The sequence below is a fragment of the Saimiri boliviensis genome, chromosome 19 (assembly GCF_048565385.1).
Source record: "Saimiri boliviensis isolate mSaiBol1 chromosome 19, mSaiBol1.pri, whole genome shotgun sequence".
In the NCBI taxonomy this organism is placed as follows: Eukaryota; Metazoa; Chordata; class Mammalia; order Primates; family Cebidae; genus Saimiri; species Saimiri boliviensis.
Window position 1 is genome coordinate 25195090 of NC_133467.1, and position 20214 is coordinate 25215303.

The 20214-nt window shown below is 45.4% G+C and overlaps 1 protein-coding gene and 2 non-coding genes across 4 annotated transcripts in view; 1 reads left to right on the top strand and 2 right to left on the bottom strand.

Moving 5' to 3' along the window:
* MPZL1 (myelin protein zero like 1) overlaps positions 1–10634 on the bottom strand; it is a 64906-nt gene extending 54272 nt beyond the window's left edge. For both annotated transcript variants that reach the window (XM_039459900.2, XM_039459899.2), the window contains exon 1: positions 10262–10634. In XM_039459900.2, coding sequence (XP_039315834.1) covers positions 10262–10619 — 358 coding nt within the window. In that variant the 5' untranslated portion in view covers positions 10620–10634. The remainder of the gene's footprint in view (positions 1–10261) is intronic.
* A 5872-nt stretch (positions 10635–16506) lies between these two features.
* Positions 16507–16578, top strand: TRNAP-AGG (transfer RNA proline (anticodon AGG)). The gene has a single exon. It is a non-coding gene; the product is annotated as a tRNA-Pro (tRNA).
* Positions 16579–17231: 653 nt separating this feature from the next.
* TRNAP-CGG (transfer RNA proline (anticodon CGG)) lies at positions 17232–17303 on the bottom strand. Its single transcript has one exon. It is a non-coding gene; the product is annotated as a tRNA-Pro (tRNA).
* Between the last annotated feature and the right edge of the window lie 2911 nt (positions 17304–20214).

Genomic DNA, 20214 nt, shown 5'->3' on the forward strand with positions numbered 1-20214 from the left:
AGTCAAGGCACAGGAGAAAGTCTGATTCTCACCAATCTATGGCATTGATTGGTCGATCATGGTATTCCTACAAGTGAAATAGATAGGAGGCCTACTAAATTCTTACTTGAGCTATATAAGCAGAAAAGTTCTAGGTAAAGTGAACAAAAGTCTAATTTGAATCATAAAATCAGAAAGTCAGGACCCTTCAATCAATTCCCAAACTTGTGCCAGTTTACAGACTTAGAATTCCTTGAATAAAAGACAGGCTGAGTCCAAAGTAGCATAAATTTCTAAAGGAGTTTCAGTGAAAGCTCTTAAGCGGAAAGCACACTAGCTTTATGTACATTTAAAGAACTAAAATGACTTTGGGAGGCTAAGGTAGGCAAATCACCTAAGGTCAGGAGTTCGAGACCAGCCTGGTCAACATGGCAAAACCCCATCTCTACAAAAATACAAAAATTAGGCAGGTGTGGCAGCACATGGCTGTACTCCCAGCTACTTAGGAGGTTGAGGCAGGAAAACTGCTTAAACCTAGGAGGCAGAGGTTGTGATGAGCCAAGATGCCACCACTGCACCCTAGCCCAGGCAACAGAGCTAGACTCCATCTCAAAAAAACAAGGAAGAAAAAAAATGAGCTGGGTTTGGCACACACCTGTACTCCCAGTTACTTGGAGGCTGAGACAGCAGGATCACTTCAGCCCAAAGGTTTGAGGATACAGGGAACTTTGATCATACTTGTGAATAGCCAGCCATTGCATTCTAGCCTGAGAATCACAGTGAGACCACATTTCTAAAAAAAGAAAAAATAAACTAAAGAACTAAACTGTATTTTGTAGTTTTGTTTGTTTTTGAGACAGGGTCTCACTCTGTTGCCCAGGCTGGAGTGCAGTGGCGTAAACATGGCTTACTTCTGCCTCCACTTCTAAGCAATCTTCTCAAAGATAGGTTTTCACCATGTTGCCCAGGCAATATTTTGTAGTTCTTAGTACTTACAAGAGTAGAAGGAAATGTCTGAGATAAGATAATGTACAGGCCAACAAGCTAATAGGAAATCCTTAAGGCCAGATGTATTTCAGAACACAGACTTTTTCAGACTTTAAAGAATAGCCGGGCGCGGTGGCTCAAGTCTGTAATCCCAGCACTTTGGGAGGCCGAGGCGGGTGGATCACGAGGTCAAGAGATCGAGACCATTCTGGTCAACATAGTGAAACCCCGTCTCTACTAAAAATACAAAAATTAGCTGGGCATGGTGGCGTGTGCCTGTAATCCCAGCTACTCAGGAGGCTGAGGCAGGAGAATTGCCTGAACCCAGGAGGCGGAGGTTGCGGTGAGCCGAGATCGCGCCATTGCACTCCAGCCTGGGTAACAAGAGCGAAACTCCGTCTCAAAAAAAAAAAAAAAAAAGAATAAACACAATACATATACTGTATGTTATGTAATAGTCCCAAAAGAATATAGAGCAGCAGCCAGCAGTCAAACACATTAATATCTCTGTGGTGAAAAATACAATTAGTCATACCAAATAGGATCACAGTTGTAAACAGTCTCTTACTGCTTCAGGTTGAATTTTGCAGCCAAAGAATTTGTATCGCCGGGCGCGGTGGCTCAAGCCTGTAATCCCAGCACTTTGGGAGGCCGAGGCGGGTGGATCACAAGGTCAAGAGATCGAGACCATCCTGGTCAATATGGTGAAACCCCGTCTCTACTAAAAATACAAAAAAGTAGCTGGGCATGGTGGCACATGCCTGTAATCCGAGCTACTCAGGAGGCTGAGGCAGGAGAATTGCCTGAACCCAGGAGGTGGAGGTTGCGGTGAGCCGAGATCGCGCCATTGCACTCCAGCCTGAGTAACAAGAGCGAAACTCTGTCTCAAAAAAAAAAAAAAAAAAAAAAAAAAAGAATTTGTATCAAACTTAGGAAAAAACTTAATTTTCAAAGGTTTTTGGTTTTTGTGGCTCTGGAGTTACAGATAAAAGAACTATGGGCCGGGCGCGGTGGCTCAAGCCTGTAATCCCAGCACTTTGGGAGGCCGAGGCGGGTGGATCACGAGGTCAAGAGATTGAGACCATCCTGGTCAACATGGTGAAACCCTGTCTCTACTGAAAATACAAAAACATTAGCTGGGCATGGTGGCGCGTGCCTGTAATCCCAGCTACTCAGGAGGTTGAGGCAGGAGAATTGCCTGAACCCAGGAGGCGGAGGTTGCGGTGAGCCGAGATCGCACCATTGCACTCCAACCTGGGTAACAAGAGTAAAACTCCGTCTGAAAAAAAAAAAAAAAAAGAACTATGGACCTATAATTTGTTTTTTCTTTATTTTTACTTTGTAGAGATGAATCTATCAAGACAGAGTATCTCACTCTATCACCCAGGCTGGAGTGCAACGGCACGATCTCAGCTACTGCAACCTGTGCCTCTTGGGCTCAAGCGATTCTCATGCCTCAGCCTCCCGAGTAGCTGGGATTACAGGCATGTACCACCACATTCAGCTAATTTTTTGGTATTTTCAGTAAAGATGGGGTTTTACCATGTTGCCCAGGCTGGTCTTAAACTCCTGAGTTCAGGCAATCCACCCGCCTTGGCCTCCCCACTGGGATTAGAGGCATAAGCCACCATGCCTGGCCAATAACAGCATCTTTTAAAATGCACATAATAAACTCCCCAGATCCCAAAGTAGAATATCAGGGTCCCAGTTTTAAAAAAATGTTCATTACAAGTTCATCAAGGTTTGTTCAGTTGGTTGCAGCATGCTCATAACAAAACTTAAATCATGGATTTCATTCTATGAGGCAATCTTATCTGCAACACACAGGATAGGCAAAGACATACTGCATTTCTAACTCCAATCAATTAAACCTAAGTATTGGATTCAATTTCAATGTACCACTATTGCTAAAAAATTGCTCAAGCTCTATGTTCTGACAATAGATCAGAGGTATCATAAAGTATCACAGTTTCTAAAGAGACTCTGAGTTTAGAAGAAAAAAACTACTGAAGGAGGATTTATCAATGAAATCATCTTGGATAAAGGCCTAATGGGATCAAGAAAAAATGGTAAGTAAATTAAAAATTACAGTAGCCACATGCATTGAAAAAGCCAATGAATAGGTTGGGCACAGTGGCTCATGCCTGTAATCCTAACACTTTGGGAGGACGAGACAGTTTGGGTCACCTGAGGTCAGAAGTTTGAGACCAGCCTGGCCAACATGGTAAAACCCCATCTCTACTAAAAATACAAAAAAAAAAAAAAAATTAGGCGTGGTGACTTAACTCCTGTAATCCCAGTTACTTGGGAGGCTGAGTCAGGAGAACCACTTGAACCTAGGAGGCTGAGGTTGCAGTGAGCCAAGACTGCCCCACTGCAATCCAGCCTCGGTAACACAGCAAGATTCTGTCTAAAAAAAAAAAAAAAAAAAAAAAAAAAAAAAAAAGGTAATAAATAAAGGGGTTTAAAGGCAAAAATATAAAGGTCCCAGGAGACAACCACAATTTCTCAATTTATGCACTATGGTGAACAGAGCTAAATGACCTCTGCTTTCTTATGGCAGCAAAAATTCCAAAGACTTTTGCTTGGACTCTAGGGCACTACTACTGTGAAATGACTCAGCAAAGTAAGAGTGGAAAAGGAAGAAAGAAATATCATTGAAGATACATGAAGAAGACTTAATATCACCAGCCTTACAGGTCAAGCCTCAGAGCCTTATGACACTTGAGACCTCAGGAGATGCTTCTAGTTCCTCTAATAATTAAATTGCCTTTGATGGGGCTAAAGACTAATCAATAATAAATTATATGCCAAAGCATACCATTTGACTCTCTAAAATGACATCTGTAGTCTTAGGGAGCAAGACTAAAATCTTCCAAGGTTGAGGTACACATGAGATGCATGTCTTACACAAATAACTCAAATTCTCAGATAAAAGATACAATTCAAAAACACCTGGGCTCCAGTTAGAAGGCTCTAATAATCCAGGAGAGACGTGATTGTGGCTGTACTATATTAGCTTCAGTGTGGATGCAAAGGAGATGGTGAGAAATATTTAGTAGGTAGACCAGCATCTAGTGGATGGAAGGAAAGCAGCAATATTTCTGAAAAGCTATGTTTTTCCCAATTAAACCATATTTTTAAAACTCAGTGGGAAAAATTAACCTTTCAAGAAATCCTACAACATATCCCTTATAAGTTTTTGTCTGTTTGTTTGTTGTTTTGTTTTTTCTGAGACAGTTTCAGTTGTCCAAGCTGGAGTGCAATGGCATGATCTCAGCTCACTGCAACCTCTGCCTCCTGGGTTCAAGCAATTCTGCCTCAGCCTCCCAAGTAACTGGGATTCCAGGCGCACGCCACCATACCTGGCTAATTTTTTCTATTTTTAGTAGAGACGGTTTTTGTTTTTTTTTTTTTTTTTTTTTTGAGACGGAGTTTCGCTCTTGTTACCCAGGCTGGAGTGCAATGGCGCGATCTTGGCTCACCGCAACCTCCGCCTCCTGGGTTCAGGCAATTCTCCTGCCTCAGCCTCCTGAGTAGCTGGGATTACAGGCACGTGCCACCATGCCCAGCTAATTTTTTGTATTTTTAGTAGAGACGGGGTTTCACCATGTTGACCAGGATGGTCTCGATCTCTCGACCTTGTGATCCACCCGCCTCGGCCTCCCAAAGTGCTGGGATTACAGGCTTGAGCCACCGCGCCCGGCTAGAGACGGGTTTTACCATGTTGGCCAGGCAGGCTGGTCTTGAACTCCTGACCTCAGGTGATCCACCTGTTTTGACCTCCCAAAGCGCTGGGATTATAGGCATGAGCCACCATTCTTGGCTAATAAGTTTTAAAAGTATTTTGTAATACAAATAAGATGATCCATTTTTTAAAAATTTGCTGCAAATTTTCATAGTAAATCGTATTTTCTTAAAAGTTGTGAATGTTGGGAATTTAATCTGTCCTTTGGTATTATTTATTTGGGTAGATGTTTCCTGTCTATCACTTCTCACTAGCATCTAGGCTCTCTGCTGCATCCCCAAATATAAACAGTGCCTGGTGCCCAGCAAGTGTTCATTTAAGTTGAGTAAGTGAATAAATTAGACTTAGTAAAAACACAAACTTGCATTTTTATGTACTTTTGCATATAGCTGTCTTTCACTTAATATTTATCTTTTTCTTTTGGCAGCATCTAAGCCTAGTGAATATTCTGCAGTTGGTGTAAAAAAATATATATTTTACAGGACTAAGTTTCTATTTTACTATAACGACTAGTAAATAAGTAAAAGTCCAAAGGAACTGATAAGACATAATTAGGTAATGTATGAAATCACACTTGGGAAAAATATTCTTGCATAAACACATATTGAGTACCTACTATACCATGCTAAATCTTAACTCCATATTACAAACTCCTAACAAACTGTTATCAAGACATGCCTGTGCCTCACTGCCATTTAACGCATATTTTTAGCATCGATCATATCCACTATGTTAAGCACTAGGAATACTTCTATAAACAAGACAGATGCCATCTCTGTCCTAGACTCTGATGGAGGAAAAAAAAGAGAGAAGAAAAGCCACATAGACATTACAACAAGGAAGTAAACAGCAAGCCAGCAAATAATAACAGGTAACTACCCTAGAATAAGGTGGTCAGAGAAACCTCTCTGAAGAAGTGAAACTTAGGTTAAAGCCTCAGGGATGAAAAGAATTCAGCCCTGGGCAACATCAGAATAGCTAGTCCAAAGGCCCTGAGGTGGAAATGAGTGTCACAGAGCAGAAAGATGGCAGTGTGGCTTGAATATAGTGAGAAGGCGGTGGTGGGTGGTACAAGTTGAGGTCATAGAGGTAGGCAGAAACCAGATCACAAAGAGCTTTTAAGGCCATGGGAAGTTTAGATTTCATTCCAAGTGCATTGGGAAGCCATTAAGGATTTTAAACAAGAAAGCAACATGATCTGATTTGCATTTTAACAAAAATCATTCTTGTAGTTGTGTGAAGAATGGATTAAAAAGAACTGGATGTGGTGGCTCATGCCTGTAATCCCAGCACTTTGGGAGGCCGAGACAGGCCGATCACTTGAGGTCAGGTGTTTGAGACCTGGCCAATTTGGTGAAACCCTGTGTCTACTAAAAATTAAGAAAAAATTAAAAATTAGCCAGGCGTGGTGGTGCACACTTGGAGTCCCAGATACTTGGGAGTCTGAGGCATGAGAAGAATCGCTTGAACCCGGAAGATGAAGGTTGTAGTGAGCTGAGATTGCCCAACTGCATTCCAGCATGGGGTAGACAGAGCAAGATTCCATAACAACAACAAAAAAGAACCAAGAAGGGGCAAAAAAGGAAGAGCAGCTGGGAGGCTATCACAGTAATATAGGCAAGAAGTGACGGTGACTGACTAAAAGGCTAGGGGTGGAGGTAGAAAAAGATGAATTCCAGATGCATTTTAGAGATGGGAGAAATGAATGGATGTGAAGGACAGGGAAGATTCAAACGGGGATCCTAGGTTTCTGGGCAGCACAATCAGATGTATGGAGGTTCCATTTACTGAAATGGATGGTACAAATTACTGAGATTTAGTCCTTATATACTGTGTGCTCATTTTAACCACCAAATTCAGTGAATTCTTATTACATATAGTCTCTCTTCATCTGACAATGCTGATATACCAAATTCTCCTGGTTTTTCTCTTTCAGAGTCTCTTTCTCAGGTTTCATATGCCCCAGAACTCTGTCATTGGCTCTCTGCTATGTTCTTCCGTACATTTTCCCTGGATGACCTCATCCAAACAATCTAAGCTTTAATTAACCACATAATTCTCCAAATCCGCATCTCCAATGAGAACTTTCTCCTCACCTCCAGAAATGTCTATCCAACTGTTTTCTGCCCATCTCCATTTGGATGTCTTACTAGCATCGCAAACTCAGCATACTCAAAAGTATCTCCATCATCTTCTTCCCTCAAGACTCCTATTTTCCAATCTGTGAAAAGGACAAAAATATGCCCAGCTTCCCAAGTCCAAAACCTATGATAATTTTATCTACCTCCTCTTTCAATCCTGCATTAATCAGTTTCCAAGCTCTATCAAACACACTTTCTTTCTTTCTTTTTTTTTTTTTAAAAAGATGGGGTTTCACCACCATAGCCAGGCTGGTCTTGAACTCCTGACCTCAGGTGATCCACCCACCTCGGCCTCCCAAAGTGCTGGGATTACAGGCATGAGCCACCGCGCCCAGCCTCAAACACACTTTCTAAATGGCTCATGAATATGTGTCCTCTCTTCCTCTCTTCATAGCCCAGTGCTTGAGTTCAGAACTTCATCATCCTCCCCTGGATTATTACAATAGTCTGCTTTCTCTGGCTTCAGTCTCACCCCACTCTAACCTATCCTTCCCATCTCAATAGACAGAGAAATCCCCACTGGATTAAGTGTGGCAGAGAAGGACCTCTGTAAGCTGGTGCCCTTGGCTGGCTCTCCTGCCTCAACTCCCACCATCCACCTTATATACACTCCAACCTCCCACTATCCTGCACCACCAACAGGTTCATTCCTAACTCTGTATGTACCTCTGTGCCTCCCCAAAGCCTACTCAGTTTAAACTCCCTTCCTCCAGTAGCCCAAACTACAGTCTGAGATAATGACCCTCCTTCAAGCTCCCATAGTACATCTTTACCAATGTGCTTCTGGCCTTACACAGTGGTACACACCTGTAGCCCCAGCTGCTTGGGAGGAAAAGGCAAGAAAATCACTGGAGCCCAGGAGTTTCAGTTCCAGAGCAGCCAAGGCTACAACAGTGAGACGCACCCTCCCACCACCAACCTCAGAAAAAAAAGCAGACTTACACTACTCATCACAGTGTTTCCCTCATTGAATTGCAAATTATTTGAGGGTGAGGACTCTGTCCTAGAGTAGCTTGGTGTTTCACACTTAAAAGGTGCTTAGTAGGCTGGGCGCGGTGGCTCAAGCCTGTAATCCCAGCACTTTGGGAGGCCGAGGCGGGTGGATCACGAGGTCGAGAGATCGAGACCAACCTGGTCAACATGGTGAAACCCCGTCTCTACTAAAGATACAAAAAATTAGCTGGGCATGGTGGTGCGTGCCTATAATCCCAGCTACTCAGGAGGCTGAGGCAGGAGAATTGCCTGAACCCAGGAGGCGGAGGTTGCGGTGAGCCGAGATCGCGCCATTGCACTCCAGCCTGGGTAACAAGAGCGAAACTCCGTCTCAAAAAAAAAAAAAAAAAAGGTGCTTAGTAAATGTTTGCTGAGTTAACTGTCTTGATCAAACTTGAGAAGCTTTCTTGTAAAAGATGAACTATTATGTGCAGTATCCATGACCAGAAAAAAAGGTGATTTGGCAAGAATTTTAGATTCAATAATTTTCCAAATTGAACCAATAACATCAGCTGCTGATTTTTACATATCAACATTCATCTTCATTACTGAAGAATTACGTCCAAGGTATATGGGGCTATTACTCCGGTGATCTTTTCACTACTATGTAGTTTCACACTCCTGCTACATTTAATACCCTGATTTTAATTAAGATCACCCTATCTGCTTTGTCCTCCATAGCAATGTCTGACCTCTCACACACAGTAATTCTGTCTCAAGTATATTTCTGATAAACTTAAGTCGTTTGATTAAACACGAATACCACTATCAACAAACATGCTTTCAACGTTTTTTTTTCCTAAGACAAAACACAGAATGAATTATGTCTTATACATACAAAGCGTGCCATCATCTGTCAACCTCTGGAGGGTGGGGAGATTTTTACAATATTTATGCTTTACAACCCCTAGAATCACTGGTTATGTGGAACAGTTGGTGATCCAACAGAACTTCACTTAGTTTCCTCGATCCAAGGATTATATTAAGAACTCTTCCATGAAGACAGAAATTTCTGAGTAAACTCTGGTATTCAGACACTGTGATGCAACTGACATTTTTAAAACAAAAGGAATGAAAAAACTCTACGTGGTTTCTCAGCAGCTGGCTCTCTTTATAAGTGTTATTTGACCAAATTCGGAGACAGCAAGAAGTACTTTGCTTTGAAAAACTACACAGAAAGTCCTGTGGCAGATACCACTCCAGATGTTCATAAAACAACTCACCCAACTCCCATAAATTGATCCCGAGGTTTACCATAAGCTTGAGTCATGATATTTGGTAAGAAAAAGGAGCTTCCCCACCACCCCCCACCCTGCCCCACCCCGCTTTAGGAAAACTATGCTTTTTAATGCTCTATGTCTTGTCAAATTATGGTGGCTACGTCTGGAATTATGATGGATTTGACTTAACTTTTAAGTCAGGCCATCTCCTGGTATTCCTAGCTCTTTGCATTCTAACCTAGAAGTAACTATACACACACACACACACACACACACACACACACACACACACACATTTTTTTTTAGACGGAGTCTCACTCTGTAGCCCAGGCTGGAGTGCAGTGGCGCAATCTCGGCTCACGGCAACCTCGGCCTCCCGGGCCCAGTTCAAGCAATTCTGCCTCAGTTTCCTGAGTAGCTGAGATTACAGGCACGTGCCACCATACCCAGCTAATTTTTGTATTTTTAGTAGAGATGGGGTTTAACCTGTTGGCAGTGCTGGTCTTGAACTCCTGACTTCGTGATCCACCTGCCTCGGCCTCCCAAAGAGCTGGGATTACAGGCGTGAGCCACCGCGCCCGGTTGTAACTATATTTTTTAATTGATGTTTTGTAGACCACGGAAATGAGACAAATGAGATTCCAGGACTCTTTTATTACAGAGACTTAAAACTGAATGAGAGCCTAGGAAAGCTACTTACAAGTACCACAAAACCCTGGCTTAACAGGAAACAAACCAACAAAGACCATCCCTACAAGGGAATAACCTGCAACCTTCTGCCACCTTCCAAAGGTGGGGAACGCCAGAACCCTGGTTCCCAAGTCAGAATCCGGTAGGGCCCAGACGATCCAGAATCACCGTGAGGAGAAGGCAAGGGGCGCCGCGAGGGGTCACTGCAGACGCCCGCCGGGCCTGCTCCCCGCAACCGACCCCCGGGAGAGAGCAAGGTAGGGCGCTCTCCCCTCCTCCGCACTCGGGGATCCAGGAAGGAGAAGAAAGAGACTCTGTGCCTTCCCGGTCGGTCGCGGGGGCCCGCGTTCCCCACTGGCTGGGTTCCCTCGGTCCCAAAGAGCGCAGGCCGCGCCCCCTCCCCACCTCCGCGCTCAGCGCGCGCGCTTGACCTGCGACCTCCGCGAGAGGCGTGTGCCGGACCCGGAACCCCCCGCCCCGGCCCCAGCCCTGGCATCACTCACGGAGCCCGAGAGCCGCCGTCAGCACCGACCACGGCCAGCGCCTCCCGTCTGGGGCTGCAATCACCGCCCAGGCTCCGGCGGGCGCTGCCATCGTCCAGCCGCTGCAGTCGTCGCCGCCGCAGCGTCGCTGAGCCCTGGTCCCCACTGAGGTTGGCTCCGCTTGGGGAAGAAGGTTCTGGTCTCTCCGCCACCCCCACCAGGTGGCACCTCCACGCTGCGCTCCCCACTCTGGCCCCAGCCGTGGCTCGCCAGCTCGGCACCCTAGCCTCAGCCCCGCTCCGGCCCTCGCTGTCCGCTCATTGGCCTGCCCGCGCCGTTTGAAGGACGCGATTGGAAAGACAGGCTGTCCATCACCCATCCGCCAGGAAGGCCCCGCCTCCTCGGATCCACCCAGGCGCCTTGGCCCCGCGCGGAGGCCGGGTCTGCAGCGGTCCCAGGCCACGCCGAACCCTCCGCCTGCCTGCGTGGCTGTCCGCCTGCGGGCCCCGCCAGCCAGCATCTCCTCTGCCTCTCTCAGGGTCCAGTCCCACGGTCCTCTTCATTGTCTCTCCTCGCCCCGGGTCTTTGCTGGGTAGTAACCTCGCCTCTGTTTCAGCTCTTCTTGGTCTCTGCCGGCCTCACCTAAAGAGAAAGAAGGAATTCATTTACCTTTAAAAGAAAGAAAAAACAGAAAGAAAAATAGTGAGGCATTCGATTGATGGGGGAGAGACTTCTGATTCAGTCGTCCAGGTAGAACACGTACACCTTGCCCTGTCTCCAAGGTCTGTCCCTTGCATGGACTAGATAATGTATGTGTTGCCATTTGAGAAATCTGGTGGTTTAAAAAGAAGTCTCCATTTTGCCTTAACCACCTGTTAGGAACCTCCCTCCTGGTTTCAGAAGGATGGGAATCTGGAACTCTTTCCTGCTACCTGGAAAAAAAATGAAAGTGCTTTTGGATTGCTTTGCTTTTGCATGTCAGCGTTCCTGTCTGTGTCTGTGAAAATTAGAATGCATAAGTTCCCGACACTGGTTGCTGACCCTGCTCGCCTTGGGTTGCCTTGGCCCGGAACAGTCTGTCACCCACGGGTTGCCCAATCAATAGAAGTATTTGGAAGGATCGTTATGCAAAAGGCTTACAAAAGGGAAAAATGGAGGGACAGGGGGCACAAGAAAGATAAGTGTGAAGGAGAAAAAGGGAAGATTCAGGTGGGAGGCTGATGGTGAGGAAGGGAAACATGCTTTAGACAATTAGGGCAAGGGGGAGCGGAGAATATGGTAAGAACCAAAATGCAACCTCTCACTTCAGGGTTTTATGCCATTCCTGATATCTGTGCTGTTTTAGCTAACATTGTAGTACAGCAAAATCGTAAGAACATTAGTGAGAAAAAAAAAAAACTTAAAAAGCATACCAGAATCACTTTGCCCTATTTCTGTCAGCAAATCCTTTTGAACTGTGTCTCAAATGCCATAGGTTGGGGAAGATACCAATGCATTAATTCAACTATGGATGTAGAACACCTGGGTTTTACTCTCAAGAAGCACGTTGTCTACCAGTGTACACAACAAACTACTCGATTACATTTGTGAAAATGCTTGAAGAGTGAATGAAGGAGAAACCCAAAGCCGCAGGGACAGTGGCTCTCAGCAGTGTTAAAAGCCTCTCTGCTGATTGTGATGTACCTCAGCCACATATACCTCCCTCTCCCAAAAACCACCGGCCCAAGAGGCATCTAGAATGATTCACCGAGGATAAAACAGTTACGGTGGGCTTCAAAGGACGAATAAAAGTTCACCAGTGAGAAAACAGGAAAAAGTTTTCAGAGAACGAAAACTACCTACCATGCGTTAGAAACGTTAGGTGAATGCTTTGTGTTTTGCAACTTGAGGGGAGTGAGGGAAAGAGGGGAAGAGAGAATGCCAAAAAAGCAGGCTGCGGTCAGATTTTGAAGAGCCTTGAGTTGTGTTTGTTCTGGAGGCAGTGGAGAGTGGTGGAGGGGCTGTAAGAAGTTCAGATCTGTGTTTTAAAAGGATAACCACTGCGGCAGGGCAAGAGTGAAGAGAGCAGGAAATAAGGTATTGCCAGTGGTGATGAGAAGACAGGATTTGAGAGACATTTCATGAAAAGAATGACAGGATTGGATATAAATTGGGTGAGAAGTGTAATCAAGATAAAAAGAATCCCAATTTCTAGCCTGTCTATCCTTGTCTTCCAAATCTGTTGCTAGAAGAAATTGGAATGTGGGTGGTGTTCCAGGAACCCTGAAAATTTGACTCCTCGTGGATAACAATCAGAAAGATTCAAAGAAGAATCCTGGGGCCATCTTGAGAAAGATCTGCCTGAAGCCAAATCAGTTTAACAAAGTATGTCTTAATCCAGAAGCTCTGTTGCTAGAAATTTTTGAAAGTTGGAAAATTAGAGTTCTAGTGTCTCCTTCCACTGGTGACAGAGATACCAAATTGGGGGAAGGAGAGTAAAAGGGTCCCTAGAGAGGTGTTAATTCTTACAGGAGAAGGCTGTATCACCAGACTTCTATATTCACTGTAGCTGAGATAAAGTGTTCCTCAAGATACCTGGTATCTTCCTGGGCCCTGCAATTATCTGTGTACTACGTTTGCTTCACAGGGATCGAATTCTAGGCAAGAATGTGCCTGGACAGATAACGCAGACATTCCTCCTACCAAATAGGGATATTTCCCTCTGTCAATGAAGCAATCGATATTCCGAGTTTTGCTATTGTCAGTCTTTGTGCATCATGATTATGACAGTCAAATGAGATACTCAAGTATTTAGCCTACTGAGTAAAAGACAAGTTCCTTTTTAATGATTAGAGAGAAGTAGAAGTTAGGAGAAAAAAAACCTAAAATGATAATAGCTATAGTAAATTCAAGTGGGTAAAGAGAGCAGAGAGACTTCTTGAGACTGAGGCTTTCAAGTATCTGAAGTGGTTACATTATTTTCTCTAACAAGTTACATTCTATATATTCCTCCTTTTTAGGAGAAAAGCAGTATAAACTTCTTAGGTGTCCAGGGCATTGTTTTTGCAAGTTAGATTTTGATGAATAAACTATCCTGGCAATCTAGAACTTATTAACATTTTATAAGATATTCTTATCCTCCCTCCTTTCCTGGAGCCCTAAGAAGAACTGAAGACTCAAGTTAGGGCAGTTTTAAATAAAACAAAAAGGGGGAGAGACAGTGCTAGAGCTCCAAAACTATTGTTTTCTGTTGTCAAACTACAGGAAGAAAGTAGACAGTTTGGAGCTGACCACATAGTACTTGCTAAATGTTTGTTGAAGAATGAGCAGGCCAGGCACAATGGGTCACTACTTTAATCCCAGCACTTTGGGAGGCTGAGGCAGTTGGATCATGAGGTCATGAGCTTGAGACCAGCCTGGCCAACATGGTGAAACCCTGTCTTTACTAAAACTACAAACATTAGCCAGGTGTGCTGGTGGGCACCCGTAATCCTAGCTACTCAGAAAGCTGAGGCAGGGGAATTGCTTGAACTGGGGAGGCGGAGGTTGCAGTGAGCCCAGATCGCCCCACTGCACTCGAGACTGTGTGACAGAGCAAGACTCCATCTCGGGGGTGGGTGGGCAGGGCGGAATGAGCAATGAGTTAATGAATAAATCGATGAATACGTGACATGAAATAAAATTAATGAATAGGTCTATTTAGGATAGTCATTCTGTCTACTTGTTTCCTATCTTGGTTATTTGCTAGAATGACAATTCGCAATTACTGCTTGTTAGCACATTAGGGAATCAGCAGCCTAGGAAAGCTAGAATAACACCATTTTAAGTTTGGCTTCATTTTAGGACTAACAAGGCACATTCCTTGCTTGTCATGACTCATAGTCATGGGATGTTTACATTTAAGGAAACAGTCTTAAGATACCTAGAAGGACTCATTCCTACAACAGCAAGAAGTCCAAATGTCCTGCTAGCCACAACAATATATGCCTTCAAGATCATCATAGTTATGGTTTGATGTATTCACATGCTAAAATATCAAGAATTGTCTTCAAGTCAACAGAGTAACAAATTTTGTCTGCTCTCCCACATGTAGATACAGCTTGGCTTAGCTTTTACATAGGTAAGACCACTACATAAGAAAAACTGACCAGGCACTGTGGCTCACGCCTGTAGTCCCAGCACTTTGGGAGGGCGAGGCGAGAAGATCACAAGTTCAGGAGTTTGAGACCAGCCTGACCAATATGGTGAAATCCAGTCTCTACTAAAAATACAAAAATTAGCTGGAGTGGTGGCGGGCACCTGTAGTCCCAGCTACCTGGGAGGCTAAGGCAGGAGAATTACTTGAACTCGGGAAGCAGAGGTTGCACTCCAGCCTTGGCAATAGAGTGAGACTCCCTAAAAAAGAAAAAAGAGTGTTTCTCCTACTTTCTGAGGATGTCCTGCTCTGCAATAGAGTAGTTTCTAATAAACTCGCTTCTTTCACTACACTCTGCAACTCACCCTGAATTCCCTCCTGCAGGAGATCCAAGAATGCTCTCTTCCAGGTCTGGATGGAGAACCCTTCTTCTGGTAATGGAAGTACCAAAATGCAGTGAGCCATGATATGTCACTGCACTCCAACCTGGGTGACAGTGAGACCCTGTCTCAAACAAACAAAAAAAAAAAAAAAAAAAAAAAACAAAACAAAACAAAAAACCTAAAATGTGAATTAAGGAATTTGGGACAAATTGTAATCATTCAGAATTATTCATTAAGCACTAGGTTTCCTAAGGTAAGCCTCAATGCTAAGTATTTAAGACTTTAAAATATAATTAAGAAGCTATGCCTACTGTATCTAATGAAAGATATTGGGACAATCGAACAGCAATCACACAATTGGTTGCCAATTCTACAGTAAAATTCAGTGTTGATGTAGGTGTCTTGCACTCTAAGAACTTAACAGTTGGAGAATATAAGATTGAAACTCAGTTATTTACCACATACAGTTGGTTTGGATATGTTAAAGGATCTTTTTCTGGGAAGGTTTGAGTTTGGGATTTATCCAAAGGCAAACAGGGTTTTCAGCTGAAGAGAAAAGTCTGAGTGAATCCCAGAGATGGGATTCACAAAACTAGATAGGTAGGGCTTTTGAATACTATAATAAAACAATATAGGCAAGAAACCGAGATTTTAACATTATTGAAAAATGCGAAAGAGAACAAATGAAACATCCAGAACTCGGTAATAGGCGAGAGACTGGAATCTGCCACAGTGACATTGTCATTTATTGCCATTTGTTAGCCATGAATATAAATAAAATTACAGTTTTTTGTTTTTTTTTTTTTTTTTTTTTTTTGAGACGGAGTTTCGCTCTTGTTACCCAGGCTGGAGTGCAATGGCGCAATCTCGGCTCACCACAACCTCCGCCTCCTGGGCTCAGGCAATTCTCCTGCCTCAGCCTCCTGAGTAGCTGGGATTACAGGCACGCACCACCATGCCCAGCTACTTTTTTGTATTTTTTAGTAGAGACGGGGTTTCACCATGTTGACCAGGATGGTCTCGATAAAATTACAGTTTTTGAAATAAGAGTTCGATATTATACTGATAGTGACAACTTTGCTTTCTTCTGTGTTACTGATTTTCAAAGAGCAAAACCAAAAAGAAAGAAAATTGAAACGCAGTTTCTATAGAAAACAAACAGCCGGGCTGGTGGCTCACCCCTGTAATCCCAGCACTTTGGGAGGCCGAGGCGGGTGGGTCACAAGGTCAAGAGATTAAGACTATCCTGGCTAACACGGTGAAACCCCCTCTCTACTAAAAATACAAAAAACTAGTCGGGGGTGGTGGCACGCGCCTGTAGTCCCATCTACTTGGCAGGCTGAGGTAGGAGAATCGCTTGAACCCAAGAGGCAGAGGTTGCAGTGAGCCGAGATCGCGTCACTGCACTCCAGCGTGGGTGACAGAGCAAGACTCTGTCTCAAAAAAAAAGAGAAAGAAAGAAAGAAAGAAAGAAAGAAAGAAAGAAGGAAGGAAGGAAGGAAGGAAGGAAGGAAGGAAGGAAGGAAGGGAAAGAAAGAAAGAAAGAAAGAAAGAAAGAAAGAAAGAAAGAAAGAAAGAAAGAAGGAAGGAAGGAAGGAAGGAAAGAAAGAAAGAAAGAAAGAAAGAAAGAAAGAAAGAGAGAGAGAAAAGAAAGAAAGAAAACAGACACAACCAAAAGGTAGAATCCTAACATGCAACCAACCACGTGAGGGCGCGGGACTAAATAGCTTCGCGTTCCTTTGCAACGACGGGAACACAGACCTTAGGTCGGCTCGTTGGTCTAGGGGTATGATTCTCGCTTAGGGTGCGAGAGGTCCCGGGTTCAAATCCCGGACGAGCCCTCTTTTGGATTCAGAATCCCGAATTGCATATTTTGGAGATAGATAAGTAAACTTAATAAATACAGGTCAGTCAGAGTAAGACACAAAATTGAGACTTTTGGAAACTTAGAGCACTCTTTACACTGAAATATTAAAAGTCCTCGTGAAAATGTAAAAAGTTTGCTAGTGATGCAGTATTGTACTATGAAAACGTTGTTCCTAGCTGTGTATTCTTGGGTGCAGCGCGTGTATAGGGAGCTCCGAAGCTCGGTTCTCTGTTGCTTATGGCGTTGTTTAAACTCATCCACGACAGTGCCCCTCACCGGAGTATTTGCTGAGCGCCCCCTTTCCTTGGAAATGCTCATTCCTGAAACCCGCGACCTGCTAATCCATGACGCCCCCTGCTCGTTTGGAGGCGTTAAAGGCGTGCACAGGACTCCACACTAGGTATGTCTTTTAAATGGTACAAAGCAATTTGAATGCGTTGCCCTTGGGCGTACAGTAACCATACATTGTAGTAATTGAGCCCATATGGTCTCTCGCTTCAAAAACCAAAGGGGATCAACATTTGAGCTCATGGGACTAGAATGCTTTCCTTTAAATCTCTGAATGGACCATGTGGGGAGGAGGAAAAGTCTATTTTTAATATTTTGAATGTTAAAGGGTAAAAGCCTGGGCTCGTCCGGGATTTGAACCCGGGACCTCTCGCACCCGAAGCGAGAATCATACCCCTAGACCAACGAGCCGCTCTCGGCAAAGGCGCTCCCGGCGCCTCCCTTCAGCCTTGCTCCGCCTCTCGCCGCCTTTAAACAATCCTGACCTGCGACCCTTCTGCTGTCGCGTGCGCTCTCATTCTCCAAGCCTCCGGTCCGGAGCGCTGAGCCACCCGCCGCGTGGAGTTGCAGGAAGAGACGCGCTTGTGCCTGGCGCGGCCGTTCCAACGCCCCCACGGCCGGCTGGGCCTCCATGTTCGCACGCGCTCCCGGAAGCCATCTTCCGGAACTCGGGCTCGCCCCGGCGCTTCCACTGGCTGCGTTGGCGCGCTCGGGGCGTCCCGGCTGAGGAAGGCGCGGGGCCCGGCAGGGCGCCTCAGGACACCGCCGGGTGCCAGGTCCCCGCGGCGCCCCGCCCCCGCCCAGCCAGTCCGTGCGCGCGTTCCCTGGACTGAAGAACCGGAGGCCGGCAGAGGGAAGAGAATACCCGAATCCTGGCTAAGAAAAGGGTGGCGGGAGACGCAATCCCAAAGGAGTAAACCAGTGAACTCCCCCGACCCAAGCACTCTTTAAAACTCTCTGCTTGTATTGAACTCACCTGATACTCGTAACAATCAGTCCCTTCCTGAGGCCCAGAGATGTTAAGTCACTCACAGAAGGCCACCAGACTGGGAGCTGGCGGTGGCGCCGGTCTGGGAACTCCCGAGGTCCTGGAGGGTGGGAGAACCGGGGGCTGGGGCGTGTGAAAGGGACTGGAGAGTGGGGGAGATGGCTGGTCCCTTGGTAGCGTGGAGGAGAGCAGGCAGTGGCCGAGGCCCGGGTCTTCTCCCTGCCACCCGCCCCACATCTGAGCCTGCCCGACGGCCCTTCGGCCCAGCGAGGCGGGGGTCCAAGTGGATCACAAGGTCAAGAGATCGAGACCGTCCTGGTCAACATGGTGAAACCCCCGTCCCTACTAAAAATACAAAAAATTAGCTGGGCATGGTGGCGCGTGCCTGTAATCCCAGCTACTCAGGAGGCTGAGACAGGAGAATTGCCTGAACCCAGGAGGCGGAGGTTGCGGTGAGCCAAGATCGCGCCGTTGCACTCCAGCCTGGGCAACAAGAGCGAAACTCCGTCTCAAAAAAAAAAAAAAAAAAAAACTTTAAAAATAAAATATATAAGGCCGGGTGTGGTTTCCCGGCCTGGGGTCTTCGGCTTGTCTGGCCTGCGGTTCAGCCTTCTCTCCCCGCTTTCCCCGGCCCCACGACCCCCGCCCGCCACCCTGCCCTCCGCTCCTTGCAGTTTGTGGCCAGGTTGCAGAGGCCCCTTATTTCTAAAACCCTCTTGCATTCGTAGGCTGCCTTCAGCTCCTCCTAAAAGGAATCCGTTGCTCTGTAGCCTGGGCAGACCGTTCTCCCAGGTCCTGGTGGTGCATTTGCCCTCTCACCTGCTCACCGAGAGCTTCCCACTTGAACCCGCTTCTCTGCGCTTTCTTCTATCTCTCCCTACCTCCCTTCCTTTTAATGCCAGTGAGCTTTCGGGGAGACACTCAGCGATAGGAGGTCAGGACCAGGATTCATACCCGTGGGGTGTGTAACAGGCAAAATAAAGTGAAGAAACCTCAGAACAAACAGCAAACACTGAAAAGCCTTTGGCCCACTCTGGTGACATAGAGAGCTCTGTCGCTGGCTGGTGCAGGGGCCAGGTCTAAGGTGGGCAGCCCTGTACACGCTTTCTATTTGCTTGAAAGTGCAGAAAGCTATTGACACCCTCTCCTTGTTTGAAACCACTTTTCTTCCTCCTGCGGAGCAAAGGTGTGAGAACTGTATATTGTTTGTAACACACTATTGGGTAGTTTGAGGATGGGTCAAGAGTGGGGCAAGTTGGGGAGAGAGAGGTTTTCATCAGGGCAAGTCCTGAGCAGCTAAGTGTTGCCCTCCTTCCCTTTGAGAGTGTGCATGCCTTCCTGGGGCTCTCTCTGCCCTGCCTGAGCTATATCCCACTCCTGGGAGCTCTGACTCACGTGCGTGGAACGTGACAAAGCTGGCCACTTCTGTCTTTGCTGAGTATACACTCTCAAGGGTGGGTTTTTTTTGTTTTTGTTTTGTTTTGTTTTGTTTTTTTTGTGAGACAGAGTCTTGCCCTGTCTCCCAGGCTGGAGTGCAGTGGCACAGTGTCAGCTCACTGCAACCTCCACCTCCCAGGTTCAAGCAATTCTCTTGCCTCAGCCTCCCAAGTAGCTAGGATTACAGGTGTGTGCCACCATGCCCAGCTAATTTTTTATATGTTCAGTAGAGATGGGATTTCGCCATGTTGGCTAGGCTGGTCTCGAACTCCTGACCTCAGGTGATCTGCCCACCTTGTTCTCCCAAAGTGCTATTACAGGCATGAGCCACTGCACCTGGCCTTGTTTGTTTTTGTTCGTTGTTTTAATTTTCCAAGCCTGCGGAGAGGGATGAAAAATAAAAAATAAGTTCCCAAGTCTGCTTTTCCATTCCTTTAAGTTGTTTGTAATGGCTTCATAGTATCCCATCAAGATGATGACACATCCTTTTCTTAATTATTATTCCACTGTATAAGTAAGTGGTGTCAAACATTTCACTGATATTTTGTATATATACTTTTTTTTTTTTTTTGAGATAGAGTCTCACTCTGTTGCCCAGGCTTGAGTGCAGTGGTGTGAGGATGGTGATCATGTTGAAAGTATTATTGACGACAACAATTTTGACGGGGTCAGATGTGTAAGAGGGAGTAAAAGGAATCAGAAAAATAGTAAGTCCATTAGGAGATGATTAGAATAATTCTGGGATGATGTTACTGAAACTGTGAATGGGCATTTAAATCACTTGTAATGGGGATTCAGTGACTATTTTATAACTAAGGTTTGCTGGCCACTGAATTCTTACCCAATTTAGGCTTAAGTGGTGCAGACTTGGCTCTAAGAAGGTCAGTCCTTAGGAAT